Raw genomic sequence first — 18,715 nt, 5'->3', positions numbered from 1 at the left:
ATGTACAGAAGTATGAGAACTTTATCGTGATCCACAAAAAGGGTCACCAGAAGTGGAGATGTTAGGCACTTTGTCTAATCTGTGCCTGAGACTGGGTTTTGGTTTTGTAATTACCTTTTGTGTTACCACTGTACTTACTTCATCTGTGAACTTCAAGTCCTGATGAGGAGTGTAGGGAAGGGGTTGATCAATAGACATATGAATGATGACTTATTATAACTTTGGCTCCAAAGTCTAAAAGTCTTCAAAATGCAATGAACTGTTGAACATGTTGAAATAGGAGATTTCAGAGAATAACCTGGGTATGTGAGGTCATGTTTGCTTTTCTAACGTGGTTCCTGAGACTGGCAGAAATCAAGTTCCTTACTTAGGAAACTGCACCTGTATCTGCTGAGCCCCAGTGTCCCTTGGCCAGTCATTTATCTTCTTTGATATCAACAGAACCTTCCTCTGTACTACAGAGGCAGCAGGGAAAGGGGGTTGTAGGAATGAATACTGAGGCCTGAGGGACTGGCTGCTCTGATACGTGTTGCAGCCACTGACCATCACAGAGCATCTGTGGGTTTTGTAGGTGTTTAACCACCCACCTTACACTGATGTTTGAAACAGAACCTGCAGAAGGAGGGAGGCCTGTCTCTGGAATCTGATTGCCGAGCCATCTGGTGTTGCAGCTGACCTGGAAATGAATCCAGTACATTTCAGACCTGAGTTACAGCTGGCGTGGGGAAATCTGAGAAACAGGTGGTTCCCTTAACAGCTGTATGTTCAGTTAGGGCCGGCAAGAAAGAAAATTTCATGCTTGTTGAACCTTCATGGGCTTTCTGGGATCTATAGTAGTTCCCTAACCTTTTGCCATAATAATTACTTTATGAAGGCAAATAATGGCATTTCTGCTTTCTTTGTTGAGACATTCTGTGCAAGTCAATGAATCTAAGATGTTTAAGTCAGTATATTAAGTGAAGATGAATTAAAAAAAGATTGATTGCTAGCTGGGAGTATACTTACAGAAACAACAATCTTTCAAATATATGCTTATTCTGGAAATACATGAATTGAAGTCCCGTGGTGGAGAAACACTAATTGCTGCATCTGAAATGACTGTTTAAATCTGGAGGGCTATACTTATCCTTTAGCATTTAAGATAACCAAACACAGTTGTTATTAACGGAATCATTATGCATGCCAAATAAAGTATAAGACACTTTTAACACAATAAAGGTAAAGAATAATTTTGGTTCTTTCTTATCTGTTCTAACAGAAACACTTTGGCTGTTTACCTCGTACGAAAGGGGTGGGGGTATTTTAGGCAAATCTGTTATTTATTCACTGATTTAGAGGGGATAGAATTAAAGTGACTAAGATTCGGAGAAAGCAAGACATTTTCCCCAAAGTCATGCAGGAACCAAACTATGAAAGCCAGAGAAGACTCTCAGAGTATTACCCCTGTCTCACTGTCTGTCCCTTGACTCCATATTTGTACAAGTTGTCCATTGCATGATAGTGCCCTGCTGAGGCTGTGAACAGGGGCAGCCCTGGACACAAAGCCATGGGCTGTGACAAGGGGTTGTGTCCACCTGGAGATGGGACATCTTTTCCAAATACACACAAAGGTTCCTAGTTGATTTGCTAAGTGTGGCACCTAAAGGGTCAGGGGCAAATGAGGGAAGTACATCACCAGCATCACAGCATAGGATGTTCTATTAAAGTTCCAGTAAAATTAGAGTTTATTTTAGCATAATTTCTGTCATAAATGAGATAAAAGCTGTGTATAGTGTGAAGGGGATCTATAACAACAAAATTCCTTATTTCACCCTACCAGTTGCACAGGCAAGGTGGACCCTGGTTAAAACTGTTAGGAGTTTGATATTTTATTTGATTAAAAGTATTTTCATTTGAAATAAATGACAATGGAACATTGTGACATACCTCCACTCCTTTGGGGTACCCCTTCATATGTGTACTTCCTCTTTAACTTATAATTAAAAGTCATAACAAAAAACAGGAGCCTACAACACATCCAGTGCTTACCATGTGCCTGTCTCTGGGGGATTAAGCCACCTACCCAAGGACTCCTAGCTAGCAACTGGTGGAACTGGGGTACCATTACATGTTGGAGCTCACGTTCTGAATCATTGTGCTGTCCTTATTTAGACAGCCCCAACTTGTGAGCTGGAAGGATCACTTTATGGATCCATTATCAAATTATAGCAATTCAAACTGAAAATAAATTGTAGTTATCAAAGAAATGCCTAACCACTTGTTTTTAGGCCTCAGGATAATTAAATTCCATTTTCGAGTTGGACGTTTTAGATATTTTCCCAGTTCTTATTCTGTACTTTGAGTCACCTCTCTCCATTCCTTTCCCCTTTTCACCTGCCATTCCATACTGCTCAGCAGCTTCAAATGTTCCCTTTATTAAAAAAAAGAGGGGAAGGGACCCCCACCTACCTCATTCAAGACGAAATCCAGGCGGTTAAGCCACTAGAGAGGCCCACATCCCATATTCGGGTGCTGCTTTAAGTCCCAGCTATTCTGCTTCTGATCCAGCTCTCTGTTAATGTACCTGGGAAGCAGTGGGTGGCAGCTCAAGTCCTTGAGTTCCTGCCACCTATGTGGGGGACCCTGATGGAGTTCCAGGCCACTGTCCCAGCCCATCTGTTGTAACCATTTGAGGTGTGAACTTGCAGATGGAAGATTCTCTTCATCCTCTCCTCCTCCCTCCCTCCCTCCTTCTCCCCCTCTCCCTCTCCCTCCCTCTCCCCCTCTCCCTCTCCCTCCCTCTCCCCCTCTCCCTCTCCCTCCCTCTCCCCCTCCCTCTCTCCCTTCCCCTCCCCCTCTCTCCCTCCCTCCACCTCCTTCCCTCCCTCTCTCCCTTCCCCTCCCCCTCTCTCCCTCCCTCCACCTCCTTCCCTCCCTCCCTCTCTCTCCCTCCCCCCTCCCCCTCTCCCCTCTCTCCCTCTCCCCCTCTCTCCTTCCTTTTTCCTCCCTCCTTCCTTCCCTCCCTCCCTCCCTCTCTCTCTCTCTCTCTCTCTAAGTAGCCACCCTCAAACTAAGGCGCAGACAGCTAGGAACAGTTAGAAGTCTCCATCCCCCAGGGGCAGCAGCTTGATACTTAACAGAAAATGATCTGTGCCTTCCTAGTGGACTCTCAGGCAGCAGCAAGTGGTAGGGATTTTGTTGGTATAGCGGGAGAGCTTCCTTTATTCCTGAGATCACTGCGTGTTGGTCAGAGCTTTTCAAATTCACCTAATATGAAAGGGACACGAGATTGCTTTAGTTTATACCATCTTTGTTCTGTATTGCTTTTGTCTAATTGTAATTTGTTCTCTATTCTCAGCCTCTCTGTCATTCTTCTATTCCTTTAGGACAACCTAAACTTTTCATTCTTGGCTTTGAACATGGCCAAGCTGGCATTTGTTTTTCATCTCCCACATTTATTCTTTCTTAGTTTCCTGCTTTTCAAATTTCCCCACAAACTCATCCATCTCTAAAACTTCTTTTCTGGAGTGTATCACCTCCAGAACCACCTGCCTTAAAATATTAGATCGTGCCTCCTTATTGAAGCTTTGATTATTCAATAAGATTGAAATTTGGAACTTGCCATTTGATCCTTACCCCAAAGCTAAGACCAGAAGAGGGAAAGGAGAACTAAATGGGGTCTGTTAGTTGGAGGTGTTGAGATGGCTTTTCTTGTTCTTTCTGTCCCAAACCTGGTGAAACATGTTTGATATTTTTCTTCTCAAAATGACTACAGTAGTTTAGTGGGAGTTGGGACTTGACTTCCTTAATTTGAAGCAACCCCTGTGGCTCTTCTGGAGTTTACACTGCGACAGTGAAGCTGAAATCACTAGTTGACTAGTTATTAAAAAGTCTACTGTCAGGCCAATGCCGTGGTTTAACAGGCTAATCCTCCGCCTTGCGGCGCCAGCACACCGGGTTCTAGTCCCGGTCGGGGCACCGGATTCTATCCCGGTTGCCCCTCTTCCAGGCCAGCTCTCTGCTATGGCCCGGGAGTGCAGTGGAGGATGGTCAAGTCCTTGGGCCCTGCACCCCATGGGAGACCAGGAGAGGCACCTGGCTCCTGGCTTCAGATCAGCAAGATGCACCGGCCGCAGCAGCCATTGGAGGGTGAACCAACGGCAAAAAGGAAGACCTTTCTCTCTGTCTCTCTCACTATCCACTCTGCCTGTCAAAAAAAAAAAAAAGTCTACTGTCAAGTAGCATGGCCAAATAAATTTTGGTCAAAGAAATCAAATTAGCTGAAGTGTGAGCCTATTTTAAAATGGTCAGTCTCTCCATCTCTTTTTTTTTTTTTTTTTTTCTTGACAGGCAGAGTGGACAGTGAGAGACAGAGAGAAAGGTCTTCCTTTTGCCGTTGGTTCACCCTCCAATGGCCACCGCAGTAGCACGTTGCGGCCGGCACACCGCTCTGAGATCCGATGGCAGGAGCCAGGTGCTTCTCCTGGTCTCCCATGGGGTGCAGGGCCCAAGGACTTGGGCCATCCTCCACTGCACTCCCGGGCCACAGCAGAGAGCTGGCCTGGAAGAGGGGCAACCGGGACAGAATTCGGCGCCCCGACCGGGACTAGAACTCGCTGTGCCGGCGCCGCAAGGCGGAGGATTAGCCTATTGAGCCGTGGCGCCGGCCTCTGGTTCTTTAAAGAAGGATTTCTGATGCTTGGATGCATGGAAGTTTGTAAATGAGCCATAGTCACACTCTGGTTTTCCAAAAGGTTGTGAACATTAATCTTGGTGGATTTTGATGAAATTAAGTCCAAGATAAGTTTCCAGATAAGGAGGAGGAATCTTAGATGCACTTCACAATGCTGTGCGAATGGCTTTGTACATCATTTTCCCCTCTCTCTTGAATGAGTTTTTATTTTGAAAAATTGGAATGCTGATATGTGATTCTAAGTCTTCAATGTCTTTCCTTGCTAGCTCCCTCCTTCTTTTGTTCTGATCTTTGTCTTGATTTATATGATTTCCCTACCGAACCAGTACTGGTGCGTCAGAGCTGCACATTTCTCTCCTGCTATTTTCTGTGCTTGATGCATATCTCTTAAGTTCTTCCTGTCCTTGTCTGGCTTTGCAAGTCTTCTCCACCAAAGTTTAGACAGTCTTAATGAGTGCCTTGCTCCACTTTTTTTCCTCTCCACTTAACAAAAAGGTACCATCTTTCTTTCCTTCAAATTTCTAAAGTCCATCTCCTTTGTCCAAGCCTCATTGTGCTGAGAGAACTATATGCTGATTAGTAAGTTGTTACCCAGTGTCTTCATCTGCAAGTTGAAGTAGGGGCTAGCCATCCTGCAGATGCAGAAGGAATGGTCTAAGGTCTCACCACCATTTACTTTGACAGAAGAGGTTGGTTGCAAAGAGGATCTCTCCTGGCCTTCTCTTGGGGGGCTTTCAGCTTGGACTCCCACTGGCTGTTGGAAATGAGGAATCAAGAGGTTAGCAGTTGGTGTGCCACAGCCATATTTAATACATGGGCCAGACTATACTAACATCTTTTTGGCCATGTAACCACCCATTTAATTTCTAACTGGTTAGAATACAGTCTCTGATTTTCACAGACAAGTACTGAGTGTCATATGTACAGAACTTTGCATTTTGTACTGTGATGAAGATAAAAAAGAATAAGGCATTATCCCAGCTTTTAAGAAGCTTATAATCCAGTTGTCAAAACCTTTGAATTTAGAACGTGTTTTAAAAGTGTGATGTTCTAGAGGTATTTCAGATAATTGTAGTTACTGTAAATTTATGCTATTGTTACCATGATTAAGTATGTCTCTTTAGGTAGGTGCTAGCCAAAAACAGGTCGTATTCTCCTCACCCACCCCACTGCCACATCCCACCCTCACTCGTGAGTAGCTCCATCCAAATAGTTGGTGCACTGAGCTATGAATTGGTTTCCAACATGGGTAAAGCTAATAAATATGATTTTGGATGAAAGGCACGGTGTAAATGCTTGAGATGTTGTTATTACTGTTCTCATACGCTTTATTATTTTTAAATTATGCATCCTTTTAAGTAGATTATTTCTTCGCTGCAGTCTCCATTATATCTAAGCAAAGCATTCACAGAAATTTCTAAAACCTTTTCATTTCTCTCTGTAGGTTGTTGTTTCGTAACATTTTATACAAGAAAAGCTGCACTTGAGGCCCAGAATGCACTGCACAATATTAAAACTTTACCTGGGGTGAGTCGGTTTACTTTTGTACCAAAATCACTTTATTGCTTGAAAATGGTCCTTTCAACTGAAGGTTCTAGTTATGAGCTCTTAGTGCCAAAAATGACTTTGGTCTTTTGAGGAGTGTGTGCTGACCCCTCTGTTCCCTACAGCAGTCAAACCAGCTGGCTGGCCCGTACAGAAGCCCTGGCATTAACACTGATGGGGAGAGCTCTCAAATAGCACGTCCCCTGGTTAGAAAATCAGAGTGACCCCACTGGGTAGCAGCAGCTGCCAAAGTGTATTGGGTGGGCTAAGATTTTAAAAGGAAAAAACCCAACACACACAAGAGAAGCAAATGGAAAAGGAAAAGCTTTTACTCACCAGGAGCCCCTTTTCAGATGTAGTCTTTATATTTTCTTTTGAAAGGACAAAAATGTGCCCTGTACAGCTGTAATATCAAGCCTCCTAATGATTTCTAAACAGTCAGTGGCGGTTAACAAAGTCCGTGTCTTAATGCCCAATTTGTGGCTTCATGTTGACATAGAACAGAAAACACAAAGTTTATCATATTTTTTCCCATTTCCTTCCCAGTAATATTTCATGATCAGTAAAATTCCCTAGAAATGAACTGATGCTGCCTATAGCAACTTCATCAGAATACATTATTTCTGGAGGACTTTATGGCATTTTTACATATTTCATGTTTATGTACATTTCCCTATGTTGTTTGGATATTCCCCCATTGACACAAATATCAGTGATAAGTTAATTTAGCATCACATTGATGTGCTTACATAATATGAAGGTTCTGTAGTAGGCAGTCCAAATTTAATTGAAACTTGGTTTGATAAGAATAACATAACCAATGCCCCTAGTATTTTCAAGGTATAATTTTAACTCTGATTTTTGTCTGTCTCTGTACAAATACACAAACATATGTGTGCTTACTGACAATAACAGGCACATATAAGCATTTTATCACTTGTTACCCAAGAAAAGATAGTATTTGTATAATACACTTTAGATCCATTAAAATATTTTTAAAGATTTATTTATTTGAAAGACAGGAAGAGACAGGGAGGAGGGGTCTTCCATCTGCTGGTTCATTCCCCATATGGCTGCAACAGCCAGCTGCTGCTGAGCCAATCCGAAGCCAGGGCTGCTTCGGGGTCTCCCATGTGGGTACAGGGGCACTAGGAATTAGGCCATCCTCTGAGGCTTTCCCAGGCACAGGAGGAGGGAACTGAATGAGAAGTGAACCAGCACCATATGGGATGCCAGAGAGCCGGCACCATATGGGATGCCCAAGGTGCAGGTTGGGACTTTAACCTGTTGTGCCACAGCGCCAGCCCCTCCAAAAATTTTTATATTTGTAGTGGAAAGATGCTGAACAAAAGGTTTCCAAAACAGAACCTCTTACCTAAAAGTAATAAATTATGAATTTTGGTCTCAAATCATAGCACTCTAGTTTTTGTCTTTTAATTTTAGCAAATCATAAAATAGAACATTCAGAAAAACAAGGGAGTGGTACCACAATGCTTCTTCCCAATTTAACTACTTTCTGTGAAACTACTTAGGTTTTCTTTTTTTTTTTTTTAAGCAGCCTGCATTTTTAAAACAAGATTGATTTGTTTGAAAGTCAGAGAGAGAGGGAGACAGGAGACCTTCCATCCACTGGTTTACTACTACCTGGATGGCTACAACAGCCAGAGCTGAGCCAGACTGAAACCAAAAGCTTCTTCCACGTCTGCCATGTGAGTGGCAGGAGCCCAAGAACTTGAGCCATCTTCCCCTGCTTTTCCCAGGCCATTATCAGGGAGCTGGATCAGAAGTGGAGCAGCCAGGACACCATCTTGTGCCCATATGGGATGCTGTTGGCACAGGTGGCAGCTTTACCCACTGTGCCACAATGCCAGCCCATGAGGTGATTTTTATTAGTGATCAAATTAAATTTAAGTGCTTTGTTTAAAAAACAGGTGATATTTCAGCTTTATTCTCCATATAAGTGGAATTTTTCCCATGTAAATTTTTGAAGATTGCAACATTGGGTCCCATTACTGAGTGGAGCAACTAACAGTATTTACTAGCTCAGCCAACAAAACAATAAAATAATTTTCATTTCCTAGGCTCCTAATCAACCCAGGGACCAGTCTGTATTCCTTCTTTTACAGAGAAATGCTTTGTAGTAATTAGTACACAAAATTGCACATGAGTATGCTTAAAAATATTACTTGAGATGATGAATTATTACGTATATTTAAGGTGTAGTATAGTTTGACTCCAAATAGCATAATTTTAGATGAAGTCAAAGCTTAGTTCATTTGTACTCATCCTCTCTACTGGAAGCACAGCTCCAACATGCCATATTCATTTGTCAAGAAACCCAGAATTAATATGATGAATGGGGCATGGTGAAATTCATAGGCAATACTAGTGGGTATATTTCTGTTTGGGATATGTTACTCTCACCCATCCGATAGTGAACAAATATTATATTCTGTATTCAAATACATCTAAATCTGTATGCAATTTAAATATACTCACATAATTTAAATGTGTGTATGCACATTATCTTTTCTTTCTAAAAATTCTGCATTTAGAATATAAGGAAAGTGATTTTTAGAGACCAATTGTTAGGGACAATAATTCGGGAGTTGGAGGGTTGTTTTTAGTTTTCTGTTTTCCAGTTCACTTTAATATGTCCAATTACCTGAAGCAGGTTAAACAAACATTTAAAGTCAGATCTGACTTTACAGTGTATACACTTCTCACATTTGCCATATCAAACGTGGTGAATCGGTACAGAGTTCCACAGCTTGCTCTTCTATACAGCTTTATCTAACAAACATCACCACAACAGCTACAGGAAGAACAGGAAAGTGATTGCCTTTCAGCTGTGAGCCTTTGGTGGACAAGAAGAAATGGGACCAGGCATGAAAGATTAATGCATATTCTTGGAAAAAAAAATATTACAGAGTGCCTTGCTGTTTGATTACAAGCCTCCGAATTAGTCAACATTTCCATAATTCTAAACCAATATACACCTGTTTTCCCACTGTGATGTGAAGGCACAACTTAATTTAACAGAAACCCTGCTGTGCTAAATCTCTCATTAAATACCAAGTGAATTCAGTAATTTAAAGTTGTAGCACTACTATTTTAACTGGTTGCCTTCATATTATGAAATTAATAAGAAATTAATGATGCACTTTGCCATATGCCTTCAATTTCTTTCTGAATAAAAATAAAAGGGATAAAGAAAAATGCATCACCAGCTGACACTTTAAAGCTTTTCTGGTTGTAATCATTTTCCTGCGGATAAAATCCATTAAAATGGCACTTGCTGCCTTTTTTCTAAAGTGTCCAAAACTCAATTTATGACAAGATCAAATACTTCTGGGGTTTTTTGCTATGTAATTTTCTTTTGCAGTTGATTTTTTAATAAGGAACTTTTATTGTGCAACCAAACTTGATTATTAATATGTAGGAATTTGCTTTCCCCCATTGTGCCCCATCTTCCTTTCTTGAGGGAAACAAAGAACTTACAGTAGACCTAGTGGAAACACTCTGATAGGACTGTCTGTTATGCAGTCGAAGGCGCTTGCTGTTTGATTTGAATTAAAAGCACTGTCTTTGTCATGTTGCACATAGATTTGAAAGACTCTGTGTGGTGGTGGTAGTAGTGAGTACTGGGAAATGGGGAAGGGCAGTAGGATTCAGGTGAAGAAGCAGGCCTCACCGAGCTACATAAGGTAGCTGGATATGTTTCTCAAGCCTACCTCTTACTGTGTAACTGAAAAAAAAAAACATTGGATCTTATATCTTTTAAAGTTCAATATAAAAACTAGAAATACAATAGTAGAAAATAGGGAGCAAAATTAACAGCTCAACAAAGAGTGGAGAATCAGGGTCATTTCTTTGTTTTGGTCATGCTGTCTTCTAGATGTGGTTGCTTGATGTTGAAGCAATAAATCAAATCTCAAAGTATAGTGTCTTATTAATTACTGACATTTCATGAGATTAAAAAACCACAAATGATTTCTGAGTGCCTACTATGTTCCAGGCACTAAATTAGGTATTGGCAGGAAATAACAGAAGTTAAACTTGATGGGACCTCCAGCTGGTCTAACTAGAAGAATGGACAGTAGACAGATAATTATATTTACTTGGTTTATCCTGTGGTGCTCTTCCATTTCTGACAGAATACAGTTCCACATATACACACCTTAGATCCCTATTGAGTAGTGATTTTAAAGCCTGAAAAGAACTTTGTGACCATGCCTGTACCAGCTGGGCTGCTTGATGAGCCATTGGATTTAATCTAACGTCCTTGGATTGACTTTGTCCATGGTTGTGTCTTCTGTGTTCTTGTACAAATTTCGTTTGCCTCCACTTGGATGTAACAGATTGAGCTTAGCTGTAGCTCCCTTTGTTTAAGCTTTCAGATAGGCACAACCTAACCAGTAGTATTAATATAGAGAAAGGTCATATTGTCCACCATTGGATTCCCAGAGTGAAATCCTTGTACAGACAACTTGCAAGATTCGTTTTGTTTTCCTTTCTTGACCTAACTTAGCTCAACTAAAAAGTAAGATAAAGACACTAATTCAGGCCCAGAAAAATTACCAAGACCTTTTCAATAATCAGATGTCAAGACCAAATATCCCTGTGCCTGTGACAGCATTATGCCTTCTGTCATTTTTTCAAGGTCTTAATACACATTGTTTCTAACAAGTAAGGCTTTTTGATTGAAAGTCTACAGCAGTATCATTAGAGCATTTGCTGTATAAATTAATTTAATTAAGGATGTAATAACAGAGAGGAATACAGTTTGAAAAAGCTCTTAAATTTTAACAGCAAGGAGGAATCTGCAGAATCTAAATGTCTTGTAAAATATTAATTGCAAATTTCTCCCAGACATTTTCTCTGAATATGCCTTACCCTTTTCTTTGTAGAATTACTACCAGTTTTATTAAATGCAGTTTATATTAAGGAGTTACTGCCCTAAGAGAACATTTGTTTAGAGCACTCCATTTCCACAGTAGCATACTGAAAGGTGTTTTATAATAACACATGCATTGTGAGCGAGGATTACACGTAGATTTGAGATTTAAAAACAAATGAGCCTGATCCAGTAGGAAGGAGCTGTAAATAAAATGGTCTCTTGGGGCAAGTATGTTCACCCACACGAAGTGATGGGCCCATTCCAGCCTTGCCCTGGAAGAGATAATTTACCTGTGTGGGTAGGCACTTTCCTCCCAGGTGGGCTCTAACTCAACCCTCCATAGAATTATCCCCCTGTGTCCTTAAATAGTACAATGCTAGGGTTTATTGTTCTGTGCAGCAGAACAGCTTGGCTCGCACTGGGACCAAATTCAATTTGCCCATTGTAATATATTTTGAGGTACTCATTTTCTTTGAGCTGTTCTACTAATTATTAATATGTATTTAATGCCTTTGTTCTCAGAGCCATGATTATTATTTTATCATTGTCATCATCATCATTATTTCTGTCATAAAATTTCTCAAAATTCATCTCCTCATATCCTGGAAATTTTCCCCCAACCCATCCCATTTGAATGAAGCTCAAACTAGGCCAACTTAGATGAAGTTTTTTCTTTGATCCCTTTTTTAAAATCATTATGGAAGAAAGAGCCAAAACATCTGTGTGAACAGGTTTGAAGCCTCAAATATGTGTGTCTTATGGAACGCCTAGAGTATTGATTCATTCAATAACTACGGAAGTTTTATTGTTTGCCAGGCACTATTCTAAATAGTAGGGAATACAGTCATAGCAGCCGTGCCCATTGTAACTAAATCATCAAAAATAAATAAATAAAAATAAAGCTTGTCACCATGCTTAAACCAAATAAATGTTTCATAAATAAGCCATTGTATATTTAATGCCCATATGAGCTAGTTTTATTTATGAAAAATTTACAGTTTTAGTAAAAAGATTCTGTTCACCGGTACTACAAATGTTCCAAAACACAAAATGACTCATTATTGCATATATTAATATGTGATATGGTATAATTTGTTCCATATGCATGGATCTCTATATCTTATGCATATGTGTGTATTAAAGTTATACACATTCACACATACACATGTAAACATTACTTGAGTCAAAAAATGCAGGACAATATAACTTAAAGGTACATTTTCTCTTTTATTTAGCCTATGATTGTACTACTCTTAATTACTTCATTAGTCAACTTTTAAATTTTAGGCTTCATGAACGAGAATTTCTCAGTTCATCAGTATAATTCTTAAGTTTGTTTTTGCTTTGAGTCAGAATCCTGGCTGATTCACAGTGCATGAGAGAGGATGCTTTAGAACTACCATTTAATGATGATAATCCCTGCCTTCTACCTTCTTAACAGGATAGTACAGAGCTGAGTGGGCACGGCACTGACTGTATAGCTTTTTTATGAGCTCCCAAAGAAGTGTGCCTTGTAGGATATTGTTTCTATTTGATATTTTCTTTAGGTGTGAACTCTTCTTAGGTAGCAATCCAACATATAAAATGTGTCTGCTGTGCAGTGTGTGAGTCAGGACATCCATTTGGTATACATTCTTCAATTTACATTTGCAGAATTTTTACCTGCACTGAAATCTTTGTAGGACTGCCTAAAAGGAACCATCCCTCTGCTGTGTGTGTTGTTTTTACTTGACTCTTAAATCCTGAAAAAATAAAAGCTAAATAAAAAGTGAACAGTTTTTCTTTAAGATGACTTTATTTTTTTTAAGATTTATTTATTTGAAAGACAGAGTTACGAAGAGAAAGGGAGAGTCAGAGAGATCTTCTGTTTGCTGATTCACTCCTCAAGTGGCTGCAACAGCCAGGACTGGGTCACACCAAAGCCAGGAGCCAGGAACTGATCCAGGTCTCACACATGGGTGCAGGGGCCCAAGTACTTGGGGCCATCTTCCATTGCTTTCCCAGGCACATTAGCAGAGAGCTGGATCAGAAATGGAGCAGCTGGGACTGAAACTGGTGCCCATATGGGATGCAGACACTGCAGGTAGTGGCTTTACATGCAACGCCACAGCACTGGCCCCTAAAATGATTTTTTTTAATGACTGTGAAGGAGAGTGCCACAGTTTGGACATGGACATTGATGAGTCCCCTGCGGGTTGCAGAAACCCTTTCCCACCCTAAGAGCCCCACCATTATGAATTAGGGTCCAGGTGTAGAGCCACCCTTAAGTGGGGCTCAGCCAAGTGTGGCAGGATTGCTCCCAAATTACTGCTTTAGACTAGAAAGAAAAAAAGTTGAAGGATTGAGGGAAACCCTTGACCCACTGTTTCCCAATCTGTAGGGATCTAGAAAAGTGTATTTTAATACTTCCTAAAAGGCCATCGAAAGTGTTCTGTTTCATCCACCGTTAAGTTTTTACATGCCACCTGAGTAGTGAATTGTTCTGCTTGCTGCTGGCAGAGCATCAGTTCAGTAACTGTGAATGGCAGTTATTTATGTATGGCTCTGATCAACTACTATAAAATTAAAAAAAAAAAACTGGTTACTTTTAGAGTAGCGCCTACTCAGTACAAGGAAGGCTATGAGATAAAATTAATGAGGATTCCTGGTGGTGAAAAGTTGTAAATGCTAGTGCAAGGTGAAACAGGAAACATAGCCACCCTTTTTTGGCGGTAGGACTCAGCTGGACAGCAGTTTTGTTTTGCTTTTAAACAGCATAGTCTCCACTACTTACCAAGTTAGTAGGACTGTTGTGAAGGCTTGCAGAGAATGTGTGTAAGTGCCCTAGCACTCTGCCTGATGAGATTTACAAAATTCCCCTGCCATTGTTTGAGGAATATTGATGTGTCATATCATATGAGGGTATGGTAGGATGGCACAGTGGCAAAATGAAGTAATAGATGTTAGAAATAATCATTTCTGTATCATAGTGCTAGATTAAATTGGGAATATTAAGTGTATTTGTATGGACCTCAGCTCCCCAAAGGTTGATAAGATTTCAAAAGAAAATTGGAGGGAAATGAATTGGATTAAAGATCTGGGTGGAATTGCAGAAGAAGAGGTTATGTTAGTCCAATGAAAGGGGTGGAAGCGAGCTTTATGCTGGGAAGTTGTTGCTGGAGTATGAGGCGCCATGAGAATTCATCAGCTGAAAGACTTGAACCTTTCACCTGTAAGCTGAGCATAGCTCCAGAGACTGTGTCCATTTGAAGTGGGCAGGACAGTTCATAGACTGAAACTTCAGGCCACAAGAAATGCATATCCTATGGGTGGGTGTGGAGAGAAGTCTCCTAGAGCCCCAGGTTCTTCCTCACCCACTCAGAAATAAAGAATAACTGAGCCGGAGCACCTGCAATCAGGATCAGAGGGATTCTCAGAGTGCCACTGCTCAGCCAGGTGTGGTCTGGTTTAATAAGGGAAGCACCCTGATGGCTTAGGAGGAGGGAGAGCAGGAAGAAGCTTTGTGTATTCCTCTGCTTGTTTTATCCATAGACTGTCAGGGTACACAGGTGCTCAGGAACTCTCACTGGTACGATGACATAAGCTGTTAAAGTTGCTTTGATAATAAAGCAATATTTCAGGACCGTATCATTACAGCTTTTACTGCCCACAAGTCATTGAGATGAAAGGATAAACAATAAACAGTACACGCTGGAATTTACAGAGGGGACATGTTGACAAATGTTCTCTTTTGTACTCTTTATTGTTCCTGTTGTTACTTCCTGTCAGCCCTCAAACACATATTTGTGCTGCCATCCCCTCCTCCACCAGCACTTAAAAACACTGGAAATTCCTTCCTTCATCTTCATGTGGTTAGGCTGAATGGTTCTCAGAGTATTCTTGTCCAATCTCACAGACCTGCTTTTTGCCCTCCATGTATTGTCTCCATTCATGTCCTCTTGGGGAAAAATCTATACATGTATTACTTTATTTGGTTCAGTTATCAGTTATTTTAGAGTTCTTTGTATAGACAAATCTGGATCACTCAAGGTTTGACGATCCACTTTAGATTCTCCAGGCATCAGCTTCCCTCTCCCCGCTGGTTGAGAACCAACAGGGAGCTTAGCACTCATAATTTTATCCACCAGGGAACAGAGAAAGGAAAGGGAAGAAGATGAACTCCAGTAAGTCAGTTTAAGTCTTTGTTTGCAGTCTTGGTTTGACAAGAAAGGGTGTTTAACCTAATGAGGTTTCAGGATTATTGGTGGATTTCTTTTATCTGTTTGATTCCTGTCCCCAGTTAACATGGCTAAGTGAGTCATCTGTGTTTGTAAAAGGCTTTATGGGGTTGTTTATTTGTTATCCCTTCTAAAAATATTTCAGGTGATGTATTGATAGCATTCACCTTGTTACGCCGAGGACACTGAGGTGCCAGAGATTAAATTAACTTCTCTGACCTCCCCTAGCAATTCAGTGCCACAACTAGAATTAGAAGGCACAGTTACTAAGACTCTCCGGGAGCTTGGCCTCCTCACCTTGGATTTAGGCGTGGTGTTCACATTTTCAGGAGGAGGGAACATGACTCAGGAGGCCACCACAGCACAAGAAAGTTGCTCCTCTTTGTTGATTTCCCATGTGGGAGCTCTGTGACTGTATTTTCATTTTCACACCAACTCCACAAGGCTTATATGTCATATGGCCCCATTCTACCCACAATGAAGCTGAAAACATAAAGAAAATGATTAAGTTATATGGAGTTACCCAACTGTTAACTGAGTTTATATACAGCTTCAACCCAGTGTTCCTGGCCCATGAAGCCAAGTAACTTCCTACTCTGCTGTGTGTGGGGCACAGGCTTACCAGTCCTGGCTTCTGCCACCAGGTAGGGGGACTCAGAAGGAACACTATTGCTCCCGTTGGAATGACCACCAAAGAAATCTAAATCTTCAGCCCTGCCCACTACTGCAGCTCATAGGATGACATATTAAGCTCACTGAGGGTGTGAATCGTCAGAGCTATCCCCGTCTGACAGCTTAGAACAGCACATGGAAGCAGCAGGGAAATCCTAGGTGTCAGCTGGGTACCACCTCCCTCTCAGCATGCCCACGCACCCCACGTGAGTCCTTATGCATCCAGAACCTCGAGGCATGTGGCCGCATCTCTACCAGACCATACTGTCTGTAGCAAGCACAGGTCATGAAAAGATTGGTGGACAAAGCAAGGTGTTTGCTGGAAACCTGGGTGTAAGGTTACTAACAGCATGCTCACTAAGGGGAAGCTCAAAGACAGTCATTACTGTAAGAGGGACTGCTTTGCAAAAGTGACTGCAAATGCAACACCTGTCTTCAGAGGAGCATAAGCTTTATTACCACCATCATCTCATTGATGTTCGTGTTGTTAGAGTGCTTTGATTTATCTGCATCCACAGACTTTTGGTCCCAACCCACAATTTGCATTCTAATGCCCTGCTCCATTCATCTGGCCTCCCTGTCCCCTCCCCTCCCATCTCGCCCTGTCCCTGTTCTGTAGTAGAAGGGTAGAGTGGGGATCTCAGGTTCATCTTGGAAGACTAAGCAGAAACTTACAACCCTAAGCGGGAAGCAATAGGAAGAGAGCAGGCTGTGGCCTGGAAAACAGCTAGCCATCTCAGCATACCCTCATCATCACTCTGATACTCTGAAAATACATGAAGGGCTTTAGAAAGTACTTTTTCTACCCTGTGTTTCTACTGGTGAGGAACTGAGGTCCTCACGGTGAGATCTGCAGAACCATCTAAACTTTTGGATCTGCTGTTGCCAACAACATGGACCACACTTCTCCGCCACAATCAAGAGTGCTAAGAAACAACCATGCAGCAATGGGACAGATCAGACACAGTCTCCTGCCCACTCCCCTGAACTAGTTACTGCTGTCCTCTCAGCCACGGTGACAGCAGGGTTGTGTGGCATTGATGGGCCTAGAAGCTTGGGCATTCCTGCCCTCCTAGCCCCATTCCGCCATCTGCTGTATTCTGTCCCCTCAGTGTTCTCCCAGTTCATCAAGGGGAGAGTTAAGATGAAAAGCCAAAGCTTTTTCCCCGGACTGGGATATTTTCCAGGGAAGTTCTCTGGTCATCCGACATTGTGTTTTCTGTCTTTATATGAATGTAACTGAGTAGATGAATTTGGAGGTAGAGACTGGATTACCTTCACCATTTTCTCATCTAAGGAAGGAGGAGCTAGTGCTGTGGTGATTGTCGCCGGTGCAGGCGGTGAGACCTGGAAGTTCTCCGCAATCTGTGGGCCTACACATTGTCATCGTTAAGCATCAGAGGCAGAAGGACCAAGTGAGAACAGATGACAGGTTCCTGGAAGCTCACCTACACTCCTGTGGGGCTGAGGGTGTGCTTTAATGTGTGAAGTTCAGCACTTTATGTACTTGCCACACACTCAATATTACCTCTTCATCGGAACTTTTAAAAACATTCCAGGAAACTGTACCAGATATTTTGTATTAAGCGTTATGGGGGTACAATGCACAGAGGAATTAGAAAGTTCACTGCATATATGAGGGTACTTCAAAAGTGTGTGGAAGCAGAATTAAAGGTGTTTATTTTAGTGTAAAAATTTTGCATTTTCATGAGTTTAAGGAACCTTGTTTAGCATATGCTGCACGTAAAGTGAGAGCAGTCGTTATACAACTTCAGGATCAGCATGTTTATAACAAATTTGGTTCTATAAATGTTTCATCCACTTGACTGCTGTTTTTTCACTGGTGTTTAGAATCTAGCCAAATAACAACAGATATTCAGTTAGTAGAATACAATTAACATCTATTGAGTTTTATGTCCTGGACACTATACCAAGAATTTTATAAATATTTAATCTCATGCAAATAATAAAATACTAAGTAATAAAACAGTTGTAGCTTGTTTTCTCTCACTGCTTGCCTTTTTCAGCTATAAGTCTGTCATCCTAAGTTCGAGAGTTAAAGTCGCTACACCTGTGAGAAATTTCTAACGACAAATCAATGAATATCTTTTATGGCAAATAACTGATCTAGTCCAACTAAATATAAGTATGATGTAAAAGACTATTTTCATTTAATTCAGGCTAACCTCACCTTGTCTTCCTAATCCATTGCCAAATTTCAATTTATGATTTGTTAATCATAACTAATTGTAAGATGTCATTTAAGTAGGTGCATGAGCTATATAGCAACACTTTGTTCAATTTTATCTTGCATTTCTTCTGAAGCTCATAGAGGCATGAACTGTAACCACAACTTCTTAAACACGTACTTACACACACACACACGAAACCTTTGAAAAAGTCCCATTGAGTCATTAGAGAATCTAGTCACTAAATCAGACCTGCCTCAGAGTTGCCCAGATGTAAAATCTTTAGGTTATTCTAAATATCTGCAGGTTAAACTAAGTATCTGTAAGGAGAATAAAAAGAATCAAAACCCCAGAAATCCTGTAGCTAATTTCAGGGGATTTCTGTTTATTTGAAAGCTGTGAGAGTCCACAGAGAAAGAAAGGTCCTATGGAGAGAAACAGGCCAGGTCTAAGCATAGACCACAGACTGTAGAGCTTAGAATGTCCAGCCTTCTCACCTGATAGATGAGGACACTGAGGC

The 18,715-nt window shown here is 41.1% G+C and overlaps 1 protein-coding gene across 15 annotated transcripts in view; it reads left to right on the top strand.

Annotated features, from left to right (window-relative positions):
- Positions 1-18,715, top strand: part of CELF2 (CUGBP Elav-like family member 2) — a 599,463-nt gene that overhangs the window by 467,579 nt on the left and 113,169 nt on the right. For all 15 annotated transcript variants that reach the window (XM_062210930.1, XM_062210931.1, XM_062210933.1 and 12 more), the window contains one exon: positions 6,117-6,199. In XM_062210930.1, coding sequence (XP_062066914.1) covers positions 6,117-6,199 — 83 coding nt within the window. The remainder of the gene's footprint in view (positions 1-6,116; positions 6,200-18,715) is intronic.

The sequence above is a fragment of the Lepus europaeus genome, chromosome 14 (assembly GCF_033115175.1).
Source record: "Lepus europaeus isolate LE1 chromosome 14, mLepTim1.pri, whole genome shotgun sequence".
In the NCBI taxonomy this organism is placed as follows: Eukaryota; Metazoa; Chordata; class Mammalia; order Lagomorpha; family Leporidae; genus Lepus; species Lepus europaeus.
The sequence above is the reverse complement of the archived record's forward strand: the minus strand, read 5'-3'. Positions and strand labels throughout refer to the sequence as shown.